At 42.0% G+C, this 20,476-nt stretch overlaps 1 protein-coding gene across 1 annotated transcript in view; it reads left to right on the forward strand.

The window, feature by feature from the left end:
- LOC140733768 (PC3-like endoprotease variant B) overlaps positions 1–20,476 on the forward strand; it is a 2,072,848-nt gene that overhangs the window by 626,936 nt on the left and 1,425,436 nt on the right. Inside the window, 1 exon segment of the mRNA XM_073057521.1 lies at positions 6,480–6,598. Within this exon segment, the coding sequence (XP_072913622.1) occupies positions 6,480–6,598 (119 nt within the window).

Genomic DNA, 20,476 nt, shown 5'->3' on the forward strand with positions numbered 1-20,476 from the left:
TGTCACAGGTAGATAGGGTCGTAAAGAGAGCTTTTGGTACATTGGCCTTTATAAATCAAAGTATTGAGTATAAGAGTTGGAATGTTATGGTGAGGTTGTATAAGGCATTGGTGAGGCCGAATTTGGAGTATTGTGTACAGTTCTGGTCACCGAATTACTGGAAGGATATTAATAAGTTTGTTAGAGTGCAGAGAAGGTTTACAAGGATGTTGCCAGGACCTGAGAAACTGAGTTACAGAGAAAGGTTGAATAGGTTAGGACTTTATTCCCTGGAGCGTAGGAGAATGAGGGGTGATTTGATAGAGGTGTATAAAATTATGATGGGTATAGATAGAGTGAATGCAAGCAGGTTTTTTCCACTGAGGCTAGGGGAGAAAGAAACCAGAGGACATGGGTTAAGGGTGAAGGGGGAAAAGTTTAAAGGGAACATTAGGGGTGCTTCTTCACACAGAGAATGAGCTGCCACAGAGAGTGTGGAATGAGCTGCCAGTTGAAGTGGTAAATGCAGGTTCACTTTTAACATTTAAGAAAAACTTGGACAGGTACACGGATGAGAGGTGTATGGAGGGATATGGGCTGGGTGCAGGTCAGTGGGACTAGGCAGAAAAATGGTTCGGCACAGCCAAGGGCCAAAAGGCCTGTTTCTGTGCTGTAATGTTCAATGGTTCAATGGCTGAAATTGTTGCCATAAGAGGACACAGGTTTAAGATGCTGGGGAGCACCATGGACTATGGTAGAAGAATATAGTATTAATGGTAAGACTCTTGACAGTGTGGAGGATCAGAGGTATCTTGGGGTCCAAGTCCATAGGACACTCAAAGCAACTGCGCAGGTTGACTCTGTGGTTAAGAAGGCGTACGGTGCATTGGCCTTCATCAATAGTGGAATTGAATTTAGGAGAGGAAATGTTGCAGCTATATAGGACCCTGGTCAGACCCCACTTGGAGATGCATTTCCAGCATCTGCAGATTTCCTCGTGTTTGCGATTTCAGAAACAGCTTTTTCCCACCTCCATCACATTTCTGAATGGGCAATGAACCCATGAACACCACCTCGCTCTTTTTTCTTTTTTGCTCTCTTTTTGCACTACTTACTTAATTTAATTTATATATTATAATTTATAGTTTATTTTATTATTATGTATTGCACAGCACTGCAGCCACAAAAACAACAAATTTTATGACATATGCCAGTGATATTAAACCTAATTCTGATTCTAATCCTCGTAATCAATTCCTTATCCCAGAGAATGTGATGTTTGATTTTGTCTCACAAAGTCCATCAAGCTTTGCATCAACAGTTGAAGAGAAGCTTGTTTCTCATCTACAACTGTTTGCTCACTGATCTGTCACTGTAAACTTCAAGGTTTATCTCCAACTCTTCACATCTCCAATTTCTCAGTTTACTGCAGTCAACAGCTGAGTTTATTTTCACAATGGTTCTTCATTCCTTGTTTCATCTTTCTTTTGATTCTTCATATCACTAACTCCCATAATTCAGTGTGACTTGGCTTTCTTCAGCAAGGCCTTTGTTGTCTCCAACCTCTTGGTATCTGTCTCTTTTCATGACTGCTTACCTAGAAATTGCAGTCTCACTTTGTTTGAATTCTAGGCAAGTGCTGCGTATCGTGCAAGTGGTCACTTAGAAAATATTAATGATATTGCACAGCATGGAATTAGAGCATTTGGCTTGACCTGTCCGGGCTGATTGGTGAGCAGTTTTCCATATTAATCTCATTGCCCTGCGCATGGTCCATATTTCTGCTTGGTAAATAATTCAGGCTTCAATCACTCCCTTAGGCAGTGCACTTCAGGTACCTGCCTCTCTCTGAATCTTTCTATCTCTTCTTCTTTACCATCATCTGATGTCCTCTAGAACATAGCACACTACAGGCCCTTGATGTTGTTCCAACCCTTTAACCTACTCCAAGATCAATCTAACCCTTCCCTCTTTCATAGCCTCTATTTTTCTTTCATCCAAGTCCCTATCTTAAATGTCCCAAATATATCTTCACCCACCACTCTCTGTGTTTAAAAAAAACTACCTCTGATATCACCCCTATACCTACCTCTAGTCATCTTAAATTGTCCCTTATTGTAATATCCCAGCCTTTCCACACTGGGATAAAGGTGTTGGCTGTCCAATCTATCTCAGCCTCTTACTTTTAACTGTGTCTGATATAGAGAAAAATTTCCCGTAGTCTATTTTATTGATACTCCTCATAAGCTTGTATATAGTTTATATATTTCAATTATATCTGCAGTTTAACTTGTAACTTTATATATATTCTTTATTACTGTTGAATGTTGTCGAGTTTTGTTGCATGTTGCACCCTGACCAACACACCACTGCAAATTCCTAATAAATGTAAAAGGATATGGTGAATTAAGTTGATCCATGATCTGTGATATACTCTTTTGACCTCTCTACCCCAGGGAAAACAGACCCTGCTTATCCGCTCTCTCATCACAGTTGAACTTCTCCCTCCTAACAACATGCTGGTGTAGCTCCTCAGCACCCTTGCCAGTCCTATCACGTCTCTTCAATATTTCGGTGACCAGAAATGCTGAGTTCTGACCAAGGCTTTCCAACCTCCCGACCTCTGTATTCCATTCCACAGATAATGAGAGCCAATATCCCATATACATTCAAAAGCCTCATTAACTACTCTGTTGCCACCTTCAAGGATCTATGTACACCAACGACCCTCTGTTCCATCTATGGAGGTGAATAAACAGTTGGTGTTTTGGGCTGAGAAATATCAACTGTTTAATTCCCTCCATAGATGCTGCCCGGCCTGCTGAGTTCCTCCAGCATTTTGCATGTGTTGCTCAAGATTTCCCACAACTGCAGAATCCCTTGTATCCCCATCATTACTCCCCTGTTTCCTATCGCCAAATCAATTTTAAATTACCACAGGTCCCATGAGAACCAGTCCCTCATGTGAGTCCTTGCCAGAGGCTAAATTCGGCCAAGAAATGGCTCATGTGGCTAACAGGAGAAGACATAATTTGAAGGTGATTGGAGGAAAGTATGGGGACGGGGGGCGGGGGGGGATGTCAGAGGTCAGATTTTTACACATTGTGTGGTGGGTATGGAAAATGCCCAACCAGGGGTGGTGGGGGGTACAGATATATTAAAGGCATTTAAGAAACTCTTGGATAAGCTCAAGGATGAAAGAAAAATGGAGAGCTATGTAGGAGGGAAGGGTTAAAAGGTTGGTACAACATTGTGGGCCAGTGGGCCTGCCCAGTGCTGTTATGTTCTATGTTCTCAGAATCAGGTTTATTATCTCCGGCTTGTGTCGTGAAATTTGTTAACTTAGCAGCAGCAGTTCAATGCAATACATAATACAGAAGAAGAAGAAAATAATAAAATAACAATAATTAAATAAATTACAGTATACTTATATTGAATAGATTAAAAATCATGTAAAAAACTGAAATAACATATATTAAAAAAATGTGAGGTGGTGTTCATGGGCTCAATGTCCATTTAGGAATTAGATGGCAGAGGGGAAGAAGCTGTTCCTGAATCACTGAGTGTGTGCCTTCAGGCTTTTGTACCTCCTACCTGATGGTAACAGTGAGAGCAGGGCATGCCCTGGGTGCTGGGGGTCCTTAATAATGGACACTGCCTCTCTGAGACACCGCTCCCTGAAGATGTCCTAGGTACTTTGTAGGCTAGTACCCAGATGGAGCTGACTAGATTTACAACCGTCTGCAGCTTCTTTCGGTCCTGTGCAGTAGCCCCCCCCTCCACCCCCCCCCCATACCAGACAGTGATGCGGCCTGTCAGAATGCTCTCCACAGTACATCTATAGAAGTTTTTGAGTGTATTTGTTGACATGCCAAATCTCTTCAAACTCCTAATGAAGTATAGTCACTGTCTTGCTTTCTTTATAAATGCATCGATGTGTTGGGACCAGGTTACGTCCTCAGAGATCTTGACACCCAGGAACTTGAAACTGCTCACACTCTCCACTTCTAATCCCTCTGTGAGGATTGGTAACATTCTATGAATGTTAAAAGTGTTGCTAAAATATTTTTGATGCCTCTGCAAAAGGATGTGTTTGGTTCTTGTTTGTCAGAGCTTGCCAGTGCTGCAGTATTTCCATGCTGACTGCTGAGAAGTGAGTCAGTGCACAGAGAGCTTTTCTTATTGGCTGTCATGATACCACAGCAAGAGAGGTGTCATGGAAATGACTTGTGGGAGAGGGGCATGGAGCTCTCCAATGTCACAGGCACCTCTATGCCCACATCCACACCGTCAGAATCAAATTTATTATCACTGACACAGGTTGTGAAATTTGTTGCTTTGGGGTAGCGGTAAAGTGCAATGCATAAAAATTACTGAAATTTAAAATAAGAATATATAAAAAGTAAGTAAGCAGAGCAAAAGGTGAGGTAGTGTTCATGGGTTCATGGACTGTTCAGAAATCTGATGGTGGAGGGGAAGAAGCTGTTCCTAAAGGGTTGAGTGTTTGCTTCAAGCAAACCTCCTCCTTGATGGTGGAAATACGAAGTTGGCATGTGAGGGTCCTGGATGGTGAGGGTCCTTAATGAGGGGTGCTGCCTCCTGAGACATTGTATTTTGAAGATGTCCTTGGTGACGGGGAGAGTAGTACCCTGGAGCTGGCGGAGTATGCAACCCTCTGCAGCTTTTTCCATTTCTGTGCATTCTCCATACCAGTTGGTGATGTAACCGGTCAGAATGCTCTTCACCGTACGGCAAGTTGCATTCATCCAATTGACTGCCGGAGGTCTGTAGGGATCAGACTGACCAATCCAGAGGTCAGTACAGGTCCTAGCACCAAAGTGTTCGTGATTCTCCTCCTCTTTCTTCCTTTCCAGTCCTGATGAAGGGTCATGGCCTGATATTTCCCTGTTCATTTTCCTCTGCTACCTGACATATTGAGTTCTTCCAGTGCGTGTTGATCGAAAACATCTCTAAGAACTCCATCAGTCATGATCCATTCTGATTCACAGTCAGTTTTGGCATGCAGATGGTTAACTTGTTCTTCACAAATCAAGTTTATTGTAAGATTGGTGTTAATACATGCTTATTTAAAAATATGTTAAAGTATTGGTAATGAATTTCTCAAGTACGGTGCTGTAGGCACATACACAGAGCTCTGGTATTTGTCAATGTGGAGACAAATAAGTTTGTAAATCTGGTGGGAGCAAAGGATGTTGGGAATGGTGAGAGTAGAGCGCTGTGGAAGAGGCATGGGACAGTGGCAGAGAAGGAGTGATGGGGCAGGGGGTGGTGTGGGTGCAGATCATAATTCCCAACTATGATTCCCCTCTCCCTGCACCCTTCCCACACTCATTCTACAATAAAGACCCCTATCAGAATGAGGTTATCATCATTCACATATACCACGAACTTTTTTTTTGTGGCAGTAATGCAGTGTAATACATAAAATTACCAATTTACTGTGTAAAGGTCATAGGCTTCCTAGCTATATACAGTATATGTGCCTAAGACATTTGCACAGTACTGTATTTCTATTGATACAATGTCAAATTTACCATAATACAGCAGGAACATCCTTCCTGAAATACACTCAGTTGCTACTTTATTAGTTCTGTACCGAATTACCTGGTCATGGTCTTCTGCTGCTGTAGCCCATCCACTTGAAGGTTCGACGTGTTGTGTATTCAGAGATGCTCTTCTGCACCCCACAGTCATAATGTGTGGTTATTTGAGTTACTGTCGCCTTCCTGTCAGCTTGAACCAGCCTGGCCTTTCTCCTCTGACCTCTCTCCTTCACAAGATGTTTTCACCCATAGAACTGCTGTTGCTTACTGGATGTTTTTGTATTTTGCCCCATTTCCTATAAACTCTAGAGATTGTTGTACATGAAAAGCTCAGGAGATCAGCAGTTTCTGAGATACTCAAACCACTCCGTCTGGCACCAACAATCACTCCACAGACAAAGTCAGTTAGATCACATTTCTTCCCCAGTCTGATGTCTGGTCTGAGCAACCTCTTGACCAGGTCTAATGCTTTTATGCATTGTGTTGCTGGTACATGACTGGTTGACTAGACACTTGCTTTAACGAGCAAGTGTACCTAATAAAGTGGCCACAGAGTGTATGCTTATCTTCAAATGGGTTAACAGTAGCCAGTAATGGAATTTCAAATATTTCTATTGATAACAATGTCAAATTTACCATAATCATCCAGGAGCAGCTTCCTCAAAATATTTTCCAGTGTAGCTGTGTTTAATGTGCCAGAAGCATGGCTGACCACTACAGATGGTCATTCTGGAGACTATGGTCAATATATTCTAAGTGAGTGCCAAGAATTTGTTGTTCTTCCTCTTTACAAACAAGTGCTGTTTCCTCATAAACTAAAACACCCAGCTGTTTGTGATGATAAATGAATCTGAAAGTGTAAAGATAGCAAACAATAAAAAAACACTATAATGATTTCTTTTTTCATAGTTCATTTGTCTTTTCCTTGCCCTCCAGAGCTTGCAAAAACCAAAGACAAGATTGAAAGCATTGTCTCCAATGTCAGTTACACCAAGGAAAAATCTGATGACTCCATGCTCTTTAATGACCCTTACTGGCCCCTACAATGGGAATTGGTGAGTTTCTATAAATGCAATTTTAACACTTCATAAATATTTAAAAAAATCTATTGTCTTCTCAACTTCAGAGCAATGGTATTGTGTCACGTATTTAAATATCATTGATCGTCCTTTAAAATTTCTCTTTCTGGGCATTCTGTGCTCTGGGTAGCAACCTTTTATTGCTTATTCTATCAGTTTTATGAAATATTATCTGCCGTGTGACCTTTCATTTTTTTTTACCTTATCAGTTTTTACAGTTTTCACTGATTATTCATGAGCTGCAACATCTGAAAAGTCAAACAATGTTCGTGTGGCATTGGTAACGGTGGCAGAGTATGTGAAATTAGTTCACAGAAAACGTCCTGAATCATTGAACTCTGTGTCGTGATTAAGAGCAGCCAGGCTCAGACTCCCTCAGTCACAAATGCAGGATTCCAGAAGCATAAAAAGAACCTTGCTTGCTTTTCCAGCAAATTATTTTAAAAAGAACCTTTGAAGAAATGAGAGATAAATAATGAAGTGTGGTGTTGAAGCTGAAGACAACAACGATAATTTCGAGCATGGTTTCCCAGTGTTTCTGATGCCATGAACCACCACCATTAACCGAGGGCTCGGTGGACCTCAGGTTGAGAAACCCTGATTTAAGGTGCGAAGAAGGCTAAAAATTTAAAATATAAAAGGAAGGAAGAATTAAACTGTAAAAGAAAAGGAGAATGAAAATCAGAATCAGAATGACACAATAACTATTCAGTTACACCGGCTTGGAATTGCTTGGTTGAGCTTGTCCCAATCTTATAACTAACTTTAAAGAATAGAATTGATTGACAGGGTCTAGAATCAGAATCAGGTTTAATATCACTGGCATATGATGTAAAATTTGTTGGTTTTCAGTAGCAATGCAATGCAATACATAATAAAAATAAACTATAAACTGCAATGAAAAATATGCTGAAAAATTAAATTGAATAAGTAGAACAAAAAGAGACCAAATAAAAAGAGAAATAAAATATTGAGGTATTGTCCATGGGTTCAATGTCCATTCAGAAATCTGATGGCAGAGGGGAAGAAGCTGTTTCTGAAACACCGAGTGTGTACCTTCAGGCTTCTGTATCTCCCCCTTGATGGTAGCAATGAGAAGAGGGCATGTCCTGGATGATGGTGGTCTTTAATGGTGAATGTCACTTTTTTAGGGTATCACCTTTCGAATGAGTCCTCGATGCTGAGGGGGCCAGTGTCCATGATGGAGCTGGCTGAGTTTACTCCTTTCTGCAGCTTTTTCCGGTCCTGTGCAGTGACCCCCTTCCCACCCCGCCCCATGTCAGATGCAACCAGTATTCGGGAGGGAAAAAGAGCATGATTTCAGGAATGTAAAATACATTTAAAATACAAATAAATACATAAGAATATAAAATATATATAAAAGGAAACACACAAAGTAGTGGAATGAAGGAGATGAATGAGGAAACTAAAAAGAGAAATATAATTATAATGAATTGGCATGGAGCTACTGAGAGCAATAAAAACAAGATTAATGGAAAAAATAACGGCACTGCAGAAAGAATAGCAAATACAATAAAAAAAAGTTGTTGAGTTTTGCCTTGGTGGCTATAGGGGGCAATAGAACATCGTCTGTGGAGCAAGAGTGAAGTCTCTGTGCTGTGTCATCTATGTATAACCTGGATACATTACAGCCTATTAATTGAGGAATTTTGAAATGCATGCTTTATACTTGTGCTGTATTAGTAGAGCGTTATGTGCTGTCCTAGGCCTTTACAACAACAAAAAGACGACATGAGAGTATTATAAGGATTGTGGAATTTCATTTTTTTAAGATTTAAGTTCAAACCCCACTTATTTATTTAGAGACACGGCATGCACAAACCCACATTGCCTCATTACACCCATATGACCAATTCACCTATGAATTCTTGCGCCTTTGGAGTGTGGTCGGATATCGGAGCGCGTGGAGAAAAATCACGTGGTGACGGGAAGAGCATACAAACTCCTTACAGAGAGCAGCGGGAATTGAACTTGGTTCGCTGGTGCTGTAAAGCATTACACTACTGTGCTGTCCTGTGCTTTTTATAGTTGAACATCTGCCACTTTTATTTTGGGTGGGATTCCCATTACAACTCCAGATGTAAATTGATTCAGGCAAGTAAATGGTTACATGAGATCTTAGAACATAGAAAATAGAATGGTAAAGCTGAGGAACAGGCCATTCGGCCCACAATACTGTGCTGAACCAAATAAATTGTGAATCAAATGGCCAATGAAACTAATCACTTCTGCCTGCACAGTGTCCATATCCTTCCACTTTTCTCACATTTATGTGCCTATCTAAACATAACTTAAAAGTTGCTGATGTATCTGCCTCAACCACCTTCCCAGGCAGTGCATTGCAGGTATCCACAGCTCTGAGTAGAGAAACATGCCCCTCACATCTCCTTTGAAATTACCCCCCCAACCATAAATGCATACCCTCTGATATCAGACTTTTCAACTCTGCGAAATGGATTCTGTCTGTCTACTCTATCTAAGCCTCTCAAAATCTTATAAATCTCTATCACATCTCCACGCAGCCTCTGCTGCTTCAGATAAAATGACCCATGTTTGTCCAAACCTCTCGTTATAGCACATGCCCTCTAATTCAGGCAGCCTTTTCTGCATCCTCTCCAAAATCTTGATATCCGTCATATAATATGGTGACCAGAACTGTATGCAATAGTCCAGATATGACCTAGCTAGAGTTTTATAAAGTTGCAACATAAAAGACTTCAAGGTGTTTTTTTGCAAGCAACTACTGTTCAGGTAGGAAGTAGGCAGATGGCAGTTGAAAATTGTTCATGATATTCAGAACCATTATCAATTGGAAATAATTCAAGATTGCATTATGTCACTTCCAGTACACATATGCAAAGGAGAATGAAATAATTGTTACTCCGGATTCAGTGCAGCACAAAAACACACACTAAGATAAAGAACACAATGAAAGAAAAAACACAATAAATATAAATACATAGAATAGTTTATATACATATGGATTGTGGAGATCCATAGAAAACTACAGCACAGAAACAGGTCCTTCTGCCCGTCCAGTCTCTGTCGAACATTTAAACTGCTTTCTCCTGTCGGCCTGCACCCAGACCATTGCCCTCCGTACCCCTCCCATCCATGTACCCATCCAAACTTCTCTTGAAAGTTGAATATATATTGAATCTGTGTCCATAAAGTGATGCTAGGCAAAGGAGTGTCTGTACATGAGGTGCCTCTGGCAAGAAATGACAAAGTAGTGGTGGTTGGGGGTGTGGTGGGTGGGTCAGTGGGCGGAGGTGTTGATCAGCCTCACTGCTTGGGGAAAGTGCCTGTTTCTGAGTCTGGGAGTGGAGGGGTGGGTCAGTGGGTGGAGGTGCTGATCGGCCTCACTGCTTGGGGAAAGTGACTGTTTCTGAGTCTGGGAGTGGTGGGGTGGGTCAGTGGGTGGAGGTGTTGATCAGCCTCACTGCTTGGGGAAAGTGACTGTTTCTGAGTCTGGGAGTGGAGGGGTGGGTCAGTGGGTGGAGGTGTTGATCAGCCTCACTGCTTGGGGAAAGTGACTGTTTCTGAGTCTGGGAGTGGAGGGGTGGGTCAGTGGGTGGAGGTGTTGATCAGACTCACTGCTTGGGGAAAGTGACTGTTTCTGAGTCTGGGAGTGGAGGGGTGGGTCAGTGGGTGGAGGTGTTGATCAGACTCACTGCTTGGGGAAAGTGACTGTTTCTGAGTCTGGGAGTGGAGGGGTGGGTCAGTGGGTGGAGGTGTTGATCAGCCTCACTGCTTGGGGAAAGTGACTGTTTCTGAGTCTGGGAATGGAGGGGTGGGTCAGTGGGTGGAGGTGTTGATCAGCCTCACTGCTTAGGGAAAGTAACCTGTTGATCCTGGCCTGAATGCTATCTAGGCTCCTCCCTGATGGGAGAGGGACAAACAGTCCATGAGCACGGTGAGTGGGATTCTTCACGATGTTACTGGCCCTTTTCCAGCACCATTCTGTATATATGTCTTTGATGGTGGGTAGGCTGGTGTCGGTAATGCATTGAGCAATTCTGAATACCCATTGTAGAGTCCTCTTGTCCGCCGCAGTCCAGTGAATAATAGGTTGGTAGCTAGTTTGCAAAATGTGTATCTTAGGATTAGCATTTCTTCTCAATGGATTTGCAATGATAGAATTTATTATGCTTCAGTTTCCTTTAGGTGAGTAGAGTATTTGTATGATAATGGACAACTAGTTGTGTTTGAACTTTGGAATTGTTTCAACACTGGATGGTGCCAGGATTGAAACAGATCCTACTGTTGTCAAAGATAAAGTTGAGCTGAGCATTGCAGCAGCTAATGGATGGAGCTGTTACACAGTCAATGAAATGGAATCCCTTTTTACTTGAGTGTTATAATTTGCAGGAAAATTCTTGACTGTGAATTAAACCTGTAATTATCAGAAGTAAGAAAAAAACAGTCCAGAAATCCACAATGTATTTGTAAGCAGCTGATAACAGGGAGAAAAAAAACTGATCTTTAATGAGAATACCTTCTCTATGACGGATTGTTGTTCACATGGGCTTCTCTGCTTTATATTTTTCTAGCCCCAGATTTAGGCAATAGCAAATGAAAAATTGGCAATGACCACCATGGTCATGGAAAGACCATGATTGCCAACGTCATAGAACACGGCACATAATGATGATGACTTTTTTAGCATAACGTGATGGAGAGGGCTTGATCAACACACTCTGTGCACACACACATCATTCTGCTGTTGAATTGACTTTATTTGTTACATTCTTCACCTACATGGGGAGTAAAAATCTTTACATTATGTCTCCATCTAAATGTGCAATGTACAATCATACAGCTGCGGAGGCCCAATCATTGAGGGTGTTTAAGGAGGAGATTTTGCCTTTAATACCATCATTCCAAACTGATTCCTAAGCTCCGGAACCTGGGTCTTAGCACTCAGATCTGTGGCTGGATCTTCAACTTCCTCACAGACAGGACCCAGGCTGTAAAATTAGGGGACAAGCTCTCCTCTACAATCACTCTGAGCACTGGGTGCCCCACAAGGCTATGTACTCAGCCCCCTGCTGTACTCACTGTACACCCATGATTGTGTAGCAAAGTTTCCATCGAACTCAATATATAAGTTTGCTGATGACTCCACAATTGTAGGCCGTATCTTGGGTAATGATGAGTCTGAGTACAGAGAGGAAATTAAGAACCTGGTGGCATGGTGCGAAGACAATAACCTATCCCTCAACGTCAGCAAGACGAAGGAATTGGTTGTTGACTTCAGAAGCAGTAGCGGACTGCACAACCCCATCTACATCGGTGGTGTGCAGGTGGAACAGGTCAAAAGCTTTAAGTTCCTCAGGGTGAATATCACAAATGACCTGACTTGGTCTAACCAAGCAGAGTCCACTGCCAAGAAGGCCCACCAGCACCTTTACTTCCTGAGAAAGCTGAAGAAATTTGGCCTGTCCCCTAAAACCCTCACTAATTTTTATAAGTGCACTGTAGAAAGCATTCTTCTAGGGTGCATCACAACCTGGTATGGAAGTTGTCCTGTCCAAGACCGGAAAAAGCTGCAGAAGATCGTGAACATAGCCCAGCACATCACACAAACCAATATTCCATCTTTGGACTCACTTTACACCACACGCTGTCGGAGCAGTGCTGCCAGGATAATCAAGGACAAGACCCACCCAGCCAACACACTTTTTGTCCCACTTCCCTCCGAGAGAGGGTTCAGGAGCTTGAAGATTCGTACGGCCAGATTTGGGAACAGCTTCTTTCCAACTGTGATAGGACTGCTGAACAAACCCTGACCTGGATCTGGGCCGTACCTTCCAAATATCCAGACCTGACTTGCACTACCTTACTTTCCCTTTTCTATTTTTTTAATTATGATTTATAATTTAATTTTTTATTATATTTACTTTGATTTGTACTTAAGGGAGCGCGAAGCGCAAAAACAAATATCGCTGTGATGATTGTACGCTCTAGTATCAATTGTTTGGTGACAATAAAGTGTAATAATAATAATAATAATCTGAGGTCAAGAGAGTGCAACTGCCCCAGTGCAATGGCTTTTCCACTTTAAAAACTCTCCCACACAGATTTCCTGTCATCGTCGGACATGATGGTCAGCCAGTATATAATTCATTCAATTTGTTTACTTTTGTACGTTGGTTGTCTGTCAGTCTTTTTATGTACAGCCTTCCATAAATTCTACTGTATTTCTTTATTTCTCTGTGAATGCCTGCAAGAAAATGTATCTCGGGGTTGTATTTGGTGACATATCTAAAACTTTGATAATAAATTTACTTTGACTTTGAAAACTTAGATATAACACATCTGACTCAAAAGCAAAAGGAACAAAGGTAATCATTATGTAAATAATGAAAAAATATGTAATGTGTTTCAGATATGTGAGTTTTGAATGAAGAAAATAGACAACTGGAGTCACTTAACTCTTTTGTACAAGGGTGTCAAAAAGTCAAAATTAGAAAAAAATTATCAAAGATAGTGAAAGAAAACTTTACGAAAAGTTATCTATCAGAACACAATAAATAGCTCCATACAGTTTTCAGTGTGAGCTCCTGGCAGCTCGATCTCTCTCTCTCCCTCTGAGTGCAAACTGCCCCATGTTATTAGCCACAAGGACATACTATCTTTAATTATCCACAAAGTTAACTTGAGACATGAATCAGATACGATGCACCCACCAATGCAGTTACAATCATATTACAAAATAAGCAGAATTGTCTACCTTTAATACAGTATACAAACAATATATACACAGTTACACATCCCTCTTTCTAAAGAAATGGATCATTCCACTGTATATGTTGGCAAAGGCACCATTAAGCCACTTATGATGAGAATAAGAATATACCGGTGAGAAGACATTGAAGTGTATACACTCAGTGCAGAGGAAGCTCAGAGACCTCGGCCTTCACCCTGCCTTGTGCAGCTGGATCCTGGACTTCCTTTCAGATTGCAAGCAGTTTGTAAGAGTGGGCTCCCTCACCTCCAACCCTCTGACTCTCAACACAGGAGCCCCTCAGTGCTGTGTACTGAGTCCCCTCCTTTACTCCCTGTATACCCATGACTGTATCACCACCTACAGCTCTAATTTGCTAATTAAATTTGCCGACGACACTAAATTGATTGGCCTTATCTCAAACAATAACGAGGTGGCCTACAGGGAAGAAGTCATCTCTCTGACACAGTGGTGTCAAGAAAACAACCTCTCCCTCAATGTCATAAGAACAAAGGAGTTAGTTGTGGAATACAGGAGGAATGGAGACAGACTAGCCCCTATTGATATTAATGGATCTGGGGCAGAGAGGGTAAACAGCTTTAAGTTCTTCAACATCCACATCACCGAGGACCTCAAGTGGTCTGTACACACTAGTTATGTGGCAAAAAAGACACAACAGCACCTCAAATTACTATGATCACAAGACTAAGGAGTAGAAGTAGGCCATTCGGCCCATTGAGTCTGCTTTGCCACTCCACCATGAGCTAAACTATTCTCCCATCTAGTTCCAATTTCCGGCTTTTTCCCCGTATCCCTTGATACCCTGACTAATTAGATACCTATCAATCTTTACTTTACTTTATTGTCACCAAACAATTGATACTAGAGCATACAATCATCACAGCGATATTTGTTTCTGCGCTTTGCACTCCCTTAAGTACAAATCAAAGTAAATATAATAAAAATTTTAATTATAAATCATAATTAGAAAAGTAGAAAAGGGAAAGTAAGGTAGTGCAAGTTAGGTTCAGATATTTGGAAGGTACGGCCCAGATCCGGGTCAGGATCCGTTCTGCAGTCTTATCACAGTTGGAAAGAAGCTGTTCCCAAATCTGGCCGTATGAGTCTTCATGCTCCTGAACCTTCTCCCGGAGGGAAGTGGGACAAAAAGTGTGTTGGCTGGGTGGGTCGTGTCCTTGATTATTCTGGCAGCACTGCTCCGACAGTGTGTGGTGTAAAGTGAGTCCAAAGATGGAAGATTGGTTTGTGTGATGTGCTGGGCTATGTTCACAATCTTCTGCAGCTTCTTCTGGTCTTGGACAGGACAACTTCCATACCAGGTTGTGATGCACCCTAGAAGAATGCTTTCTACAGTGCACCTATAAAAATTAATGAGGTTTTAGGGGACAGGCCAAATTTCTTCAGCTTTCTCAGGAAGTAAAGGTGCTGGTGGGCCTTCTTGGCAGTGGACTCTGCTTGGTTAGACCAAGTCAGATCATTTGTGATATTCACCCCGAGGAACTTAAAGCTTTTGACCTGTTCCATGTGCGCACCACCGATGTAGATGTCCGGTCCAGTTCCAGTGGTACGAGTACCCGTTACAAACTGGGGTCTTCATTAGTTGCAGTAGATGACCATGACGTCTTCTGTGCCTTGTCATGGAGTTTCCTCTTGCTGGTTTTGGATTTTGCTGTAAATCTCATCTGCCCCATCCACCAGAGCTGACTTCGCATGCTAGGACAGGCCGTATGAAGCCCTCTGGCCACCCTCACCATGATTACTCCGCCTGTCGAAGTGGTGCACCAGGGTGTGGCTGCTGTCACATGCAAACAACTATAGGGACTCAGTCTAAAACATGAACTATCTACTAATTTCTGTGAAAGCTGCCTGACCTGCTGAGTTCCTCAGACATTTTGTGTGTGTGTGTGTTGTATTGGAGCCATAGGTGAGAGCTGAGTGTCCAGTGGGGACCAAAGGTGAGTGAGCTGACGCAGAATGAACATGACAAGTCCCTTCACGAGTGGTGCTACCCCTCCTTGCACAGCCAATGCACCCCCAAAATTATAACTTTTGCAAAGTTGCTGGTGCCAAATTGTATCAGTTTCTCACATCAAGATGAATGCTAACAAAACTAATAAATATTCTGATTTACTTACACAAATATGTAAATTTGTTGTTGGCATTAGATTACAAAATTTAAGTGAAGATCAAAGAATTGACAAATTTCATTGATTAATGCCAGTCACACCTTTGAAACTTATAGTTTTTTAAATTCCATTCAGTGACATAAAATCAGAACAAGATCAAATGGCAAACAGTGTTTTGTAGTGTGTTGTAAGTGGATTGTAATCACTAGGCTGTTTAACTTCTAAGTAGTTAATTTTATTTTGAGGGAGAAGATGTCCTTTCTTGGTAATCATGACTGCAGTCAATGGCTTCTTTATGTTTATTTGGTGTTATGATGTGGAGTAGGTCCTGTAATGTCTTTTAGAGCAACGACTCCCTCCCAGCACTATGTATTGATCTGTTGTTTGCGTATGCGCTGTTCTCTGTGCAAACGCATTGTTCTCTCTCTCGCGCCGCTTTGTGAATACACCATCTCCCACATGCGTGCTTTTAATTAATTGATATGCGGCTGTGCGCAGACACAGCAAATTGGCGATGGGGATGGGAGTTAAACAGCACAAGAAGGCCATCACAGATGCACGAGTGAAGAATAGTAAAAGTGAAAGATGTGCTGAATTTAAAGTGAAAATGTGGCAATGGCTTCAGTCGAGAAGTTGATGAATTTGATAGCGCTAATCAAGACTGGGAGTCGTATATTGAGAGGGGGAACTGTATTGTAACGTGAACAATGTGGGGAGGCAAAAGAAAGTCCCTACGTTTCGTGGCTTAATGGGTGCAAGAATGTACAGTCTCTTATGTAACCTAGTAACCCCTGAAAAGCCAGCAAGCAAGACTTTCGATGAAATTCTTACAATTTTACATCACTTGAGCCCTAAACTGCTGGTAATGGCTGAGAGACTTAGATTTTACAAAAGGAACCTGTCAAACGATGAAAGCCTTTCTGAATACATTGTAGAACTGTGCAAACTTCCCCAAACCTGTGACTTTAGAGATGGACTTTCTGATGCATTAAGAGACAGGCTTGTATGTGGCTTGGTTAGTCAGAACACTCAAAAGAGGCCACTGTCAGAAAGAGACCTAATCTTAGAACGGGTATTTGCCATTGTATTATTCTTAGAGACTGCAGCAAAGGATGCAGCAGAACTACAGAAAGGGAGGTTAGAATGTGAAATGCACAAAATGTCCCTGAATGGTACAAAAAGCCAAAGATGTTATCAATGTGGCAAATCCTCCCATGATGCAAATGACTGCTGGTTCAAAGAAAAGGTCTGCAGGAAGTATCACAGACAAGGTCACATAGAGAGAGCGTGCAAAGCAGACAAAAAGCACAACCGAGTGAAAAGTCTCAAACACAAAACTAAGCAAATGCATAAAGTTACCGAATGTAAAACAGAATCAGACAACATAGAGTCTGACAAAGGTGAACTGTCATGCCTAGGACTGCATAATACATAGATCACAAAATTAATAGGATCACAATAGATGTGTCTGGTGCAAAACTGAAAATGGAGCTGGATACAGGGTCGGCTTTGTCCATAATTCCAGAGGCTGTTTGCAGCTGACTGCTTTTGAAGATACCATAAGAGAAGACCTCAGTGATGCTGAAGACCTATGCAGGCAACAAAGTGTCTTCCAGAAGGAAAATTAAGGTAAATGTGATGTGTGGAGGCAAAACACAGCAGTTAGAGCTTTATGTATTGAAAAGTGGAGGGCCAGCACTTTTTGAATGTGAATGGTTGAGAAAAATCCAACTAGACTGGCACTCAATCAAAGCTCTCAATGTGACATCAACAGGCAATGGCAGTCCAAATGGTAGCGCTAACCACAGCTGCTTAATGCTAATCAGAAGGAGTTTGAGAAGGGAATATATAAACAGATCAAAGACTACGCCAAAAGCCGTTCAAGATGCCAAGAAGTTCAAAATGCATCCCTACAGGCACCGTTACACCTGTGGGAGTGGCCAATGTCACCACGGAAAGACTTTGATGGGCCATTCATGGATTCCACGTGTAATGCCCTGGGAAAGGTTTCACGACTAATGTAATGGGTTTTCTGTGGCAGCAGTGTTTGGGTTATGACTAGAGATAACGGGGGTTTTGGAATGTGCACCGTCCAATGAAGGGAGTGTTTTTTCTTGTTGTGTGCCTGAGACTGAGGTGATCTGGGTCTTTTGTTCGGCGGAAGCTGAGGAGAGAAGATGCCAGAAAGGAGAGGTCATAGACACCAGAAAGGAGTAAACTTGGAGTGGGGATGGGAGTCGATGAACCCCGGGGAAATCGATGGAGGACCAGCAGAAGGGAAACTGTGTGCTCCAACATGCACATTAGACTGTTGCATTAAAATAGGCCCTTTTCTTTTTGTTTTTGTTTACTAACCCTTTAGTTAAATTAAGAATTATAAAGCTAAATCATTTAATTGCATATGGTGTACTGCCTGTTATTTCGTGGTACTGATTTGTATCATACAGCATCCACACAAATGGGAGCTTTTGCACCTTAGACTGCACACATTTGGTGGGGCCAGAGGTTGTCTTCCCTAGATTAATGCCGCTGGCTGAACCTAAGGGTTACCCATGTTTCTAATTGCTATGGATGCTCATCTGAAATTGCTGGAGGTTATACCAATACATCTTGAAACCAGGCCTCCGGAGGGAAGTACAGAATAAACAGTTCAACGAGTTGCCAAGTGAAGTAGAAAGGAGCTACAAGATTGGACAGGATTACTGGGAAGACAAGTGTGGACCCCGGTACATAGGTACAAGATCTAAACCACTGATGTACATAGGGGATGTTGGAGATCGGACACGGAGACATCATGTGGACCAGATTCGGGATGCTCAGACGAAGAACACATCTGAGTCGATTATGTCCAACAAGACGGACCCATTATTGTCATCAGACTTACCTGCCAGTGATGATCATGTCACTGACAGCAACATGACACCGGAAACCGAGAGTGCTGTCTTGACAAGACACCTGCCAAACCTGATGCCACTCCACAGGCCCAGAGGTGCCAGCCTGAAAGAACTGAGCACCACACAAAAGGTGGAACCTTTAGAACTGTGAAGTTAGTTCTGGACTGTTATTGTGAAAGCATGTTTATTTGGAATATGGGTTTATGAAAGGGAAATTGAATGTTTTGTACATATACAATTTTATGGTGCAGTAATCTAAAGGGAGAGGAAGTGTAATGTATGAATGTATTTCTTTTAGAGCAATGACCCCCCCACCCTTCAGCACAATGTATTGATCTGCTGTCTGTGCATGTCTGTTGTTTATGCATGTGTACTTTTTCTCTCTCTCGTTGCAATGTGAATACACTTCTCTCATGTGTGTGCTATTATTTAATTGATATGTAGTTGTGCACAGACACCACAGGCCCTTCAGGCCCTTTGAGCTGTGCCACCTAGTAACACCCAACGTCCTCGATTTATCCCTAATGTAATCACGAGACATTTTACAATGACCAATTAACCTATTACCCGGTACATCTTTGGAAAGTGAACAGCCAGAGAAAACCCACGCATTCCATGGAGAGGATGTACAGAGTGTCCTTACAGAATGGTACCAAACTGAACTCTGAACTCTGCAATGCCCTGAGCTGTAATAGCATTGTGTTAACCACTATGCTACCGTGGCCCAACTCCCTAAGCAGAATAAACTGAGCCCACACTGCTTCAGAGAGAAGAACATCTTTTATTTATATAATTTTACAATTTAAACGACTTACCTAATTACAGGAAGGACATTAAGAAGGTTGAAAGAGTGCAAAGAAGGTTTACAAGGATGTTGCGGGACTTGAGAAATTGAGTTACAGAGAAAGGTTGAATAGGTTAGGACTTTATTCCCTGGAGCATAGGAGAATGAGGGGTGATTTGATAGAGGTGTATAAAATTATGATGGGTATAGATAGAGTGAATGCAAGCAGGCTTTTTCCACTGAGGCTAGGGGAGAAAAACAACCAGAGGTCATAGGTTAAGGGTGAAGGGGGAAAAGTTTAAAGGGAACATGGGGGGTTCTTCTTCACACAGAGAGTGGTGGGAGTGTGGAATGAGCTGCCAGATGAAGTGGTGAATGCGGGCTCACTTTTGACATTTAAGAAAAACTTGGACAGGTATATGGATGAGAGGGGTTTGGAGGGATATGGCCCAGGTGCAGGTCAGTGGGACTAGGCAGAAAAATGGTTCGGCACAGCCAAGAAGGGCCAAAAGGCCTGTTTCTGCGCTGTAATGTTCTATGGTTCTATGGTTCTATGGACTTCTATTTCTGAGATTTTTGAAGAATGTAGAACAAACTGTACATGAGCAGGCCCTTCAGCTCAGGATGCTGTGCAAAACTAGTAAACTAGTCATCAATGACCAACTAAACTACTCCCTCTCCATTTAGAAAACTTGTGGGAAGGCAAGGGTTAACAGAATGACCCGACAGGAAAAGATTGCTGATAAGGTGCAGAAAGACCAGGGAGGAAAGGCCTTTGAAGAGCACAGCTTCCCTTTGCACAGCAGGGAGGCCCGAGTTATTTGGGGATTGCGACTCGAGATAAGAATGTAATTAAAGGATGCAAAGCATACACACAAACCTGGGGAATAATACTTTAATAATTTCCAGGTATCATCAGCCGTCAGCTTGTAGTTTCTATTTATTTTTAAAACCTCTATTGTGAATGGTGATTGGTCTTGCAAGTAAGGAACTTAAACATACACTGTTACTAAATGACCAATATCTGTGATTCTTAATCAATTCTGTATAAGAATGACATTTCTCTGTTCAGACTTCAGAACGGTACGGGCAATGGGGGCCATGCCATTCTCCTCGTGCACAAATAAATAAAGTGTGGTTGAGGAATGACCACAAGTTTTCAGAGTCCACATAATCGGTGATGACACCTACACATTTCGTTTGAACCTGCCCTCTGTCATCTAAAGTGATACTGACTGGTATTAGACATTTCAACCTTGGGAAAAGATTCCCACTGTA

Source organism: Hemitrygon akajei, chromosome 9, assembly GCF_048418815.1.
Source record: "Hemitrygon akajei chromosome 9, sHemAka1.3, whole genome shotgun sequence".
NCBI classification, from domain to species: domain Eukaryota; kingdom Metazoa; phylum Chordata; class Chondrichthyes; order Myliobatiformes; family Dasyatidae; genus Hemitrygon; species Hemitrygon akajei.